This window comes from Magnolia sinica, chromosome 15 (assembly GCF_029962835.1).
Source record: "Magnolia sinica isolate HGM2019 chromosome 15, MsV1, whole genome shotgun sequence".
NCBI lineage: Eukaryota > Viridiplantae > Streptophyta > Magnoliopsida > Magnoliales > Magnoliaceae > Magnolia > Magnolia sinica.
In genome coordinates, this window is record NC_080587.1 from 63,559,635 (window position 1) to 63,572,114 (window position 12,480).

The following is a 12,480-nucleotide window of genomic DNA, read 5'->3' on the forward strand; positions in this document are numbered from 1 at the left end:
CCTCTATTCTTATGGGATTTTGGTAGGCTTTGAATTTCATTCCACATCTTCACACCAGTCAATTTTCTCAAGTTTTCCTTTGTGTACTCTTTGAAGATTAGTATCTTAATCGAAAAGCTTTCTAATTGTGGTCGGTCTTTATTTTGGATCTTACAATGAAGATACCATAAACAAGACAATTTGCTTTTTTTTTCTTTTCCCTAATAATATCATTAACTTAAATAAACTCATTTCTATGAAAGACGACAAACTCAAGACCATTAAGGAGGATCTATGTATAAAATCTCTCGACGGATGTTGCATGCAGCTGCCACTGGTAGAGTTGTTCCACTGCCACCACAACCTCTGGTGGCTGGCCATAATGATGGATGGATTGGATTTACCTTACATATCATAGCGGGCCCAAATAGTCGTGTGTTTCAACCATTGTGCTCTGCTATGTATAATGTTTTTTACTCTAATTGATTCGTTTCTTATCTTCTTCGTTCTTCAAGAATGCTTTTTTCTTCCATAGGGATGCTTATCCTATGAATTGCGTAGGGTATTTTACAACTTGAACTTGATTGTAGCTTTGGTGGAAAGAGCAGAAGAAATAACTTTTATGAGATTGTGTCCTTTGTTGTAGTTTCTCAGCTGATGCGTGAAATCGAATGACTGTCTGAGGGTCTGTTTGATGCACCCAAAATGATAATGGATTGGAATGTTGCCCGACCCATGTGCATTTTGAGAAGCAGAGTCATCTGGCTCAAAACGCAAACTGCAAAAGCTACTAAAATGAGATGCAGTAAAAGCATGCTTGACCCATTATCTTCCCATTCCCAAATTGGGATGGTGGACATTTCAAACCTCCTCAATCTATATTGTATTTGGGTAGCAATGAAGCACCTGTTTGGATGTACGAGACCCTACCAATATGCATTTTGTAGAAGCAGAGCCATTTTGGTGAGCCTCACTTGGTGTGGGATGTGCTTAACGCTCCCATCCAAGAGATCCACCTTGAATGAGAATGAGCTGAAAACAGGTCATTATGATCATGGCCTCATGGTTCCATCTATATTTGGGGACAATCCAAACAGGTCCTTATCCATATGATATCTGGTATTTTGGTTTATGAGCCCTTTTAAGGCTTGATTATCATAATGGGTACTTTTAGTTGCACCACATATCATGAAATTTCATTATTTTTTGCATGAAATTCAGGCTTGTTTGGCAGCGGGAAATGGGAAGGATTTGTGGGGATTTATTTATTTTATTGGTCGGTTGGTAGCAAGGAATGGTAGAGATTTGGATTTTAGAGGAATCAAAATTCCTCAAAATAGCCCTTTTTTCCATTCCCAACTCAAAGCTGATTTGCAAAATCCACTCGATTCCACTGGATTTAAAATCCATGCTGCCAAATGAACCTTTAGACTGATAATCATGAAGTATCATGAAATTCCTTAATTGTATGAGTTTGAGTCTTGTGTTTCTAAAGATTGTTCTAAATCTCGCAAATACTTGAAGTGGAAGCTTACATTCTACCAGACATTGACTTGTTAACATGTATCTTGCTGCTGTAGATTTTTTGTTATTGCAAGTAAAGCTGGGATCAGAGCCATGATCTTGTGATTGCAGAACGGAGAATTATCCAATTGAGCTATACCATCTCATCCCAACTGTACTAGATCAATTCAAACAACATGGTAGGTAGGACAATTCAGGTTTCTGGTTTCCCTACAAATGTGTCTGCGGAAACTGTGATGGAGTTTTTGGAGGGACACACGGGTGAGGGAACTGTCTATGCACTTAAGGTTAGACTGCCCAAGAATATCCACCCAAGATCGAAAGCATTCGTGATAGTTCAATTCACGACGAGCAGTAGCGCTGAAGAAATAACCTATATGGCTAATCAGCAGCAGCTGCAGTATGAGCGTTCTTATCTTAAAACTCGAGATGTGGAGCGTGACATTGTGCTGAAGCCAAAGGCCACAATGTTTAAATTGGAACATGTGATTCTGCATTTTGGTTCACAGATTACAGATGGAAGTTTTTCTGCTCTCTGGAGGGTCGCTGGTGTTGAAGTTAACTTTGGTTTCGGTCTGAGGAAATTGGAATTCTTACTGTCTTGCCGCAAAGCCCAGTATAAACTTGAACTCTTTTATGAGAGCATTTGGCAAATCCAGCTGCGCCGCTCACATGGACAAGCACCTAAGTTTCTTGTGATACAGGTTTCCCCTGCCAAACCATATTCTATTTTATTTTATTTCTTGATTTTGAGATTAGTAATTTATCTTTTAGGCATGATTTTATATTTATTTTGTGTATTGAATAAGTAATTGCTCTTAGTTAGTGGGTCTGTCAATGGGTTTGTTTTAGATTGGGTATTCAATAGTGTTTGTACCTGGGCTAACCGGGGTTTGGGTACCTGTTGGGTATTTGTCGGGTCTTTACATCCAGGCGTCGAGTTGGGTTTGGGACAAATAAGAGAACTTACATGGTCAGGCCCACCTAATGGATGGACTAGTTGCATGTGCAAGTGCCACTTTGACATATGCATGGTGTGTAAATGGGATCTCTTTGATGTGTGTGGTTTAAAAAACCTCACTTCTCTTCTAGAACCTCTGTTAGCAAAATAGTGTTTTTTTTTTTTTTTTTGTTTTTGTTTTTGTTATTTATTTATTTATTTATTTTTTACACGCACACCCACACTCCATACACTCACACACCCACCCACACCACATGGGCACTCCATCTCTGGTCTCAATGTTGAAATGGAATTTGTCTACCACTAAGCCATGGAACCGGACCCAACAATGGTTAAACTCTATATTTTGGAAAAAAAAGAAGCCCACATATAATTGATTCATGCAAATTTTACAAATACTACCTCATTAATATAGTATTTACATTATGTTGGCATTTTCAAGGATGTTTTCAACAAATTAATGCATTAATTTAAGTAATTATCATTGGACTACCTTCCTTAGATTTTTTTTTTTTTTTTTTTTAAAATGTATGTTAGGGTTAGGCCATGCAACTAAGGGGTTGGCAGCTTAGGTGGGCACCACCGTGATGTTTATATGAAATCTGCCTTGACCACTAGGTGTGTCACCCCATCTTAGGCCTAGGGTGCAAAAATCAGCCCCATCCAAGATTCAGGTGGACCACGCGATTGGAAATAGAGTACAATGCAATGCTCACCCTCCAAAATATTTCCTTAGTGTGACCCACCTGAGTCATGGATAGGTTTGATTTTTGGGCCCTAAGCATAAATTTTAGTGAGGAACTAAATGGTTGGAGTGGATTTCATATAATCATCACAGTGGGCCCTGTAAAAAATCAAGGTTGGTTGTCTCTCTGGCAATTGTTTCCTTTGGTGTGGCCCACTTGAATCACATTTCAGCTTATTTTTTGTCCACATGACTAATGTGGGATTATAAGTCTAATAGTTGAGGTGGATCTCGCATACACCTCAAGGTAAGCCCTGTAAAACAATCAAGAGTGGGTGTCCCATGAAGTTATTTTTTCTTTTTTCTCCATTTGATTAATCAGTGAAAATTTAATAAAAGTTGGGAGATGGTTGCTCACCATTGATTTTTTAACGGGGCCCACCATAATGTATATGTGAAATCCACTTCGACCATTAGATGTGTAATCCCATGTTAATCCCTGGGAAAAAAAAAAAAAACTGTGCTTCAAGTGGGCCACATCAAAGGAAACAGTGGGGAGAGATATGTCCACCCTTGATTTTCATAGGGCTTATTGTGATAATTATATGAAATCCACTCCAACCATTTGATGCTACACCAAAACTTAGGTCATGGCCCAAAAATCAGATATATATGTGATTCATATGGACCACACAAAGGGTAACAGTTTAGAGGGTGAGTGTTGCCTTGTACATTGTTTCCAATTGTCTGGTCCACCGGAATTGTGGATGGGGCTGATTTTTTGGGCCTTGGGCCTAACATGAGGTGACACACTTGGTAGTCGCAGTGGATTTCACATAAACATCATGGTGGGGCCCACTCGAGCCATTGACCCTTGCTTGCACAACCAACCCCAACTTCTATTAAAGAAACAGAGTGGAAGGTACCCAATGATAATTACTTAAATTAGTGGGGTAGCTTATTGAAAACCTTTTTGAACAAGGTACTGGGATGTAAATACAATATTAATGATGTAGTATTTTTTTTTAAAAATAATTCTCTTGATTCATCATCATCATCTAAAGCCTTATCCGGAGTAACTGACTAACGGGTTTGGCTGCACCATTCCACTTTATTAAGTGCCATAACTTCAGTTAGACTTTGGATCATCTAGTCTTTTCTTACTACCTCCACCCATGGAATTTTGGGCCTTCCGCTTGCCATTTTAGAGCATTCAACTTGTACCAACTCACTCTAATTGTTGTAGTTTTTGGTCTTCCTTTAACTGCCCAACAGTTTGTTCCATAAAGCATGGTTAGATAGTCTTATAGCCATCTATAAAATTTCCCTTTGAGTTTGAGTGGTACATGATGATCACATGAAACTCCAAAGGCACATCTTCATTTCTTCCACCCTGCTTAAATTTTATGGTTCTTTTACCACCCAACATTCTGTTCCATAAAGCATGGCTGGATAGTCTTGCAGCCATCCTATAAAATTTTCCTTTCATTTTGAGTGGTACACGATGATCACATAAAACTCCAGTTGCACATCTCCATTTCCCCCCCCCCCCCCCCCCCCCCGGGCTTAAATTCTATGGGTACCATCCTTCTCAATCTCTCCACTCATGAATTATCGACCCAAGATATTAAAAGTGCTCATTTTGGGTAACTTCTTGGTCAGCAATCTTAACTAATTCCTCATTCCCACTTCTATTGTTACTAAAATTACACTCCATGAACTCTGTTTAGTCTGACTAATTTTAAATCTTGATATTGATTAAACGCTTAAAATTGTATTTTTCAGAAGATAGGCAAAAAAAATTTGTTTTCTGGGAAAACTGAATTAAACATGTAGTGTTCATAAAAAATGGGGAGGGTGATGTAGAGCGGATCGCGGACACTTTAATGACCAAGATGGACCAGAGAAGGCCCGATCGGAGGCAGAAGTCATTAAGACTGTTAGAACCTTAAAACATGCATATCTCGCAAACTGGAATGAGTTACTTGATGTACTGTTCACCACCCCAAGTATAGGGTTGCGATGTAGTAGTAATCTTGGTAAGACTGAGGTTGAATCCACAGGGACTGAACCTTGTACGTATTCTGAAAATAACCAGAACTAGAACTAGAGGGTAATGGTGAATAGATTAATTAAAAACTAATAAATTTAAAGGTGGGAAACTAGGGTGCCAAGGATCCACTTGTAGAGATCAGGAAGATCTATGCTTGATTCAAGAACACAACTGGAATCAAAGTCCTATCCTTATTTAGATGGAAGATAATTCATTAAAAACAATTATGAACGTCCATTGATCTAGTTATCAATGGATAAGAGGTATGAGAATTGGAATTGATTCCATCACAAAACCATGCCCATGAGACAAAGCAAATAACAAAATTTAGCCAATCCACAACTAATCTAAGAGATTTAAGAATGTTAGGAAGGGTTCCATCATCCAACCATGCCCAGGAGACGATGGTGAACAAAAGGATTCCTAATTTCATAATCACACTAGTGCAAAGAACATACCCGAAGCTATCACAGATCCATTGTAATTTAAGTCATAATAAACCATTAAAAACTAAAAGCATTCATATTAATCAAACTAGAATCAAAGTCAGTTCAATATATCATAAATCAAAGTAATAGAAGACCACCCATCACGCTACAAGCTTCACCTCTTAGCCCTAGCTAAGAGGTTTAGCTAATCACGGTCATGACTAGCCATCTAGAAGAATAACCAGCCGTCGTCCTTCTTTCTCTCTTCTTCTTGTGCTCACGTTCTCTACCACACATTCCTTTTTTTTTCTCTTCTTTTTCTCTTTTCAGACGGTGGAGTGGAGAGCCTCTTTTATAGGCTACTCACATGACAACTCCCTTCCGCAAGTTCTTTGTTGCGCAACAATAAGTCGGTTTTTCTTCCTGCGTAACTGAGAGTTTGTGAACGGCTCGCAGCTGGCACGTGATTGGGTCGGGTGTGGAAATATGATTGCTTGGTCATTAGTTGATCCAGGATCAAGATGGTCGGCTCAGATCTTCCATCTGGACCTTGTTGGTGGCCCACGACTAGTCCCATTGGAGGCCTGCGCGTGCGTTGCGGTTCTTCTCTGTGGAAGATGGTGGATGTTGCACTTCTTTCGCAACTTTCTCTCTTAAATCTCGACGTGGGTGTGGTCTTGCTTGTCTTTGCCTAGATTTGGATGGCTCTGATGGAATCAAACGTGCCTTATCAAATTCCCTTGCGCAGGGAATTTCAAACAACCGGTTTCCTTTTATGCTGTTTGTGGAGGAACTTTCGGGGAGGACTGTACTGGATTTTTAATTGGAGAAAAGGACCAGGCTTTCGTCGGTTTTGGATGGGCAACAAGGTGGATGGCTTGGATTTTCCAAACGGTCAGTCCTGGTGGGCCACGACGTCACCCAAATGGACTCCGTCCATTAACATAGCAGTGTCGAGGTTCTTCTATTGCTGGGAATCGTGCGCCCACATGTGCCTACTTTCACGTGATTTTAGCTGGGATTTGGATGAGAGTGGGCCCCGAACAGGATGGACGGTTTGGATCATCTACTTGGGCCATGATGGTGGCCCACACTATCTCTTAAAACGGATGCGATCCGTCCGTTGCGAACGGAAGAAAACAGGGAGAGAGAGAGAGAGAGATCTCCATATTTGAATAGGACTCGGGTCAGTGTGCACTGACCGAAAATCCTGATCTGGTGCACAGTGGGTGCACCACTGTGGCGTATGCACAACACTTGTGTGGGGCCCACTATGATCTCTGTATAAGAAATCTACACCGTCCATTCGTTTTTCCACCTCATTTAAGGGGTTGAGACCAAAATTGAAGCATATCCGGATATCAGGTGGGCCCCAGATCAGAGTTTTATTGGATGATCTTTCCGTTGGGCCACTTTCACAAGGATCCAATGGATGAAATTCGACGTATACGATTAATTTAGGGTCCTCAGGCCAGATATAAATTTTCAAGCCAAAAGTATGGTGGGAACCCTATGATCTTGCATTCAAGATGACTTTTAGGCCTCTTTATCGTCAATCACTTGATTTTCTTGGATCTTTGGCGTGTAAATTCTTCGATCTTGGTCCCCTGGGGTACGTCCCTTGCCTTAGTGATTTATGAGCGTTAAATCCATGCTTTTAATACCCTTTTTCAGTCTAGGCTCCTAAATTCACCTTGCAACACAAACATGATTAAAATAGGGCGTTAAATAGTATCAAGTATGTAAAACCAGGTAATAACTAGGGTCCAATATGCAATATTTGACCATTAACATGTACCATAGATGATTTTGGGGTAGGACGAGCTACTTTAGCCAACCCACCTGGCCATGTCGGGTTGCCCATGCCAAATTTTCGAGATTCCATCATATCGAAGATCGAATTCCATGTTTAATTATTTCCGTTTTTACTACTTTTAGTAAGTTTTAGTTTGATTATAACTCTTCATCCATTGGACTTTAGGTGTTGTGTCCAACATGAAAAGTGCTTAGAATAATTAGGAGAATAACGTGGTTAAGCCACTAGGACACTTACTATATAAAAAAAATTACTATTTATAGTAAATTACGAATTTTAGGGAGTTTTAGTTGTAGTTTAATTCCAAAATTTATTCCAAGACTTGGTATCCCTATGTAAAGGGTTGTAGACTCGTTTATTTCATTGATTAATCAAATTACGAATTTTATAGAATTTATTTCTATTTTTCTTGCTTTTTCCTCGTGGATTCAAGAAGTCTTTGTGAGGAGTCCAGAGAAGCCTCGTGGTTCAAAGTAGTTATCCTTGAGGAAGATGGTGATCAACCTCATCACGTTCATTCTCGCATTAATTGGTATCAAAGCAAGGACTTACCTCCGGCCGATGGCAAACAATGAACGTATAAACCAAAATCCTGTGGACGGTGATCCAAGGATTCATTATCTTTTAGAAAGAATGGAAGGTTTCCACCAGGAGACTCAGTTGATCATGCAAGGGTTGCAGACAACCCTCAACTGTATTGCGGATGCGCTAATTCCGCTCCAAGCCCAAAGCGATGTTCAATCACCCGTGTTCGCTGTACGACACAATCCTGATTTCTACAGAGCACCATCAGATGATGGTAAATTGCAGACCACCACTTTGATCATGAGGAAGCTGTTATACATGCCAAAAGTAGAAATAGATTTACAACGAGATAACATCGTTCGAACGAGGTGTACGATAAGTCAAAAAGTCTGTAATGTGATCATCGATGTCAGGAGCGGTGAGAATCTTGTGTCAAAAATAATGGTGGAAAAGCTGCAATTGAAAACAAAAAAGCATCTATCTCCGTACACGATTGGATGGATTAAGGAGGTCAACAAAACAGAGGTAACCGAACAATACACCGTCTCGTTTTCAATTAGTAAAAATTATAAGGATCAAGCACTTTATGACGTAGTCGACATGGAAGTTTGTCATATTTTACTTCGTCAACCATGGCAAAATAATATTGATGTTATTGCTATGCATAGAGGTTGGGATAATGTATTTATATTTACTAAAGATGGTAGAAAAATTGGCCTCGTCCCTATGGGAACAGAGAACCTATTCAAGACTTCTAAAGTTGAGGAACACTCTCTCATACCCAAACATGATTTCGTAAAACAATTTGAAAAAACAGGAGATTGAGAACTAGAATTAGAGAGTGTTCAAGTTGAAAAGGAAAAATATATGGAGCCTGTGAACATCCCAGAGGATTTGGAACCAATGTTGCAGGAGTTCAAGGCAGTTGTACTCGATGAACTTTCTAATAAATTGCTTCCCATATGTTCACTCCCCAAGTATAGGGTTGTGATGTAGTAATAAACTCGGTGAGACCAAGGTCGAATCCCAAGGGACTGGAACCTGTACGTAATCTGAAACTAAAATAGAACTAGAATTAGATTAAGATGTAATCTAATTTGAAGGAATAATGGTGAAATATTAATTTAAAACTTAAGGAATTCAGAGGTAGGAAACTAGGGATTCAAAGGATCCACTTGTAGAGATCAGGGAGATCTTATGCCTGTTTCAAGAATTCAACTGGACTTAGAGTCCTATCTTCATCCAGTTGAAGGGTGTAACCATCAAACTGAACTTCCTTTGATATAGTTTTCAAGAGATGAAAGGTATATGAATTAGAATGGATTCCATCACCAAACTATGCCCAGGAGACAAAGTAAATAATAGAATTAAACTAATTAACAACCAATCAGATGATTATGAAGGTTAGGAAGGGTACTGACATCCTAACATGCTCAGGAGACGATGGTGAACAACAGGGCTTCCTGACGTCATAAACATAAAAAGGAAAGGAACATGCTCAAAGCTAGCGTAGACCCATTGTAATTTTAGTCACAACAGACCATTAAAAACTAAAAACATTCCCATGATCAAACTAATATCAAGTTCAATTCAGTGTAAATAAAAAGCACAAGCAAAGAGTTCTCCCCTCATGTTACAAGCTTCACCTCTTAGCCCTAGCTAAGAGGTTTAGCCGACCATGATTAGGCTATCCTCAAAATTAAGCATAAAGAAAAATAGTAAATAAAACTAACAAAAATCTTCTCCAACTCTGTCTCTTCTGACGTCTCAGCTTGGATCCCTCGATCTGATATATCATCTTTCTTCCTCTCTTTCCCTTTTATAGAGGACTGATGGAGGCGGTGAAGATGCCCTAGCTGGAGTTGGTGATGTTGCGTGGCTTTTACGCAGCCAAGAACTCCCCTGTGTAAGCTCTGTTTATGCAGTCACGAAGACAGCACCAAAGATGCCCCTTTTCTTTACTTTCTTCCCAAAAGAATAACGTCCCCTGAGGTTTTTTGGGGTGGCCTACATGATGGACGGTCTGGATTACTAATCCGATCATGGACAGTGGCCCACAATCGCCCGGAATTTCCGAATTTTCCGGACGCGCGTAAAGCCTAAGCGGACGTGCTGACGTGTTCGGTGGGCCCCTCAGTGATGTTTTTGATGAAATCCACCCCGTCCATCAGATTCCTCTCGAAGTTTTGGTCGGAATGGACTAGTTTGTGTCGAGTTTTGGTGCGGTCCACTGATGTTTTGCTTCCGCCGTTCATCCTGCGTTTTCTGAAGATTCACGTGCGTACACGTGCACGGGCTAAAAAGGACAGCTAGGCGATGGTCATGCCCCCCCTCTGGACACAATGGACAATCCAGATCATCAATATGGCTGATGGATGGGGCCCACAAACATTAACCGGCCAATCGCGTCGATGACGCCGTTGCGTCTTTAGATGATTTTAGGATTCGTCAGTCAGTGCAACGCTGACCGACTTGGATTCTTGTGGTGCTCGTTTAGTGCATGTATGTTGTGCACATGTACCATGTAGAGTGGGTCTCACTTTGATGTATATGAGACATCCTCTCCGTCCATCCATTTTTTTTAACTTATTTAAATGGTTGAGACCAAAAATGGAGCATATCCAGATATCAGGTGGGCCCCACTTAAGGATTTAAGGGGCTGATTTGTTCGTTGGGCCACTTCCACAACGATCCAATGGATGATTTTTGACGTGTACGGTTAATTTATGGTCCTCAGGCCACATATAGAGTCTCGACATGAACAGATGGTGGAAAACCTATGATCTTGCATTCTGGACAATTTTTGGGCCACTTGAGCTTCAGTTTCCCGATTTCCTCAGATCTCTAACATGTAATTTCGTCGATCTTGGTCCCCTGGAGTCCGTCCCATGCTTTGGTGAATTCGGAGCGTCAAATTCATGCATTTAACACCCTTTTTCAGTCCAAGCTCCTAAAGTCATCTTGCAACACAAACATGATTAAAATATGTTGTTAAACAGTATCGTGTTCGTAAATATAGGTAATAACTGGGGTCTAATATGCAATATTTGACTCTCAACACCATACGAGATATACAAAACCACATTGACCCCATCTCAGGGGCAAATCTGCCTAATTGCCCACGTTATCAGAAAGAATGTGAGATCTTGAAGGCAGAAGTGAAGGAACTGATCGATACTAGTCAAGTCAAGGAAAGCATGAGTACATGTATTATGTCAGCTCAAGAGCCTAATGCCAAGTACAAGAAAAAGACTAATAAACATCGGCGTTAGAAGTTATCTCAGAATCATGATCTAAGTCCCTTGAGCAACTCGAGGACGAGTTTTTTCCAAGTGGAGGGTCTGATGTAGAACATGTCATAGATACATTCCTAGCATGATTGAACCAAAAGAAGGTGGACCGTAAATTGATCATAACTTTTAATCCGGGTATCGTTATGGCCCACCAAACCGAGTATCAAGAACCGAAGCAATGCGAGAACTCGAGGACGAGTTCTTTTGAAGTGGAGGGGACTGATGTAAAGCGGATCGCGGACACTTTCATGACCAAGATGGACCAGAGAAGGCTCGATCGAAGGCGGAAGTCATTAAGACCGTTAAAACCTTAAAACATGCATATCTTGCAAACCGGAATGAGTAACTGGACGTACCATAGATGATTTTGGGGTAGGACGGGCTACTTTAGCCAACCACCAGGCTATGCCGGGTTGCCCACGCTGGATTTACGAGATTCCATCATATCGATGGTCGAATTCCATGTTTATTTCCATTTTTACTATTTTAAGTAAGTTTTAGTTTGATTATAACTCTTCATCCGTTGTGCTTTAGGAGTTGTGTCCAACATGAAAAGTGCATAGAATAATTAGGAGAATAACATGGTTAAGCTACATAGAATACATTATTGTTCATTTGCATAAAATTTCTAATTATTTTAAAACTTTTCTCCTTTAAGCTTATTTATACATAATAGATAGACACAAATATACACGTGTAGCCGTTTTTTCACTCTGTTTTGTAGTCCAATCCATATTAATCCTAAACTTTCCAATCATCGAATTTTTGGTGTTTTCATTTTTTTTTTTTTAATATATAAAAAATTTAACAATCAATACCAAATTAAACACAAATATTTCCCATCTAGCTTCTTTCTTTCCTTTTTTTTTTTTTTTTGTCGTATGCCATTTTGCTAATTATGTTTAGAATGATCAATATATATCTAATGCACGTAATAGTATCATGAAAACTAACTAGACCCAACTCATAACCAATATGAGAGGATTTTAACCGGATCCAAGTTGATGGACCCTACCCGAACCTGGCTAGAACTAGTTTTTATCTAGGTTCAAGAAGTTAAGACTTGAACACAACATGATTTATTAATGGATCCAAAAAAAGGGGACCCAAACCCATTAAAATCGAGTCAGGTCCATTGGGTACCTGGGTCTGAGTACCCATTAACAGGTCTATTAGTTCTAGTAATGACCTCCCTTTTCCTTGTGAAACCTTTGCT

General features: G+C 39.9%; 1 protein-coding gene across 1 annotated transcript in view; it reads left to right on the top strand.

Annotated features, from left to right (window-relative positions):
* LOC131227417 (probable RNA-dependent RNA polymerase 1) overlaps nucleotides 1-12,480 on the top strand; it is a 61,773-nt gene that overhangs the window by 16,789 nt on the left and 32,504 nt on the right. Inside the window, exon 2 of the mRNA XM_058223223.1 lies at nucleotides 1,560-2,207. Within this exon, the coding sequence (XP_058079206.1) occupies nucleotides 1,680-2,207 (528 nt within the window). The 5' untranslated portion in view covers nucleotides 1,560-1,679. The remainder of the gene's footprint in view (nucleotides 1-1,559; nucleotides 2,208-12,480) is intronic.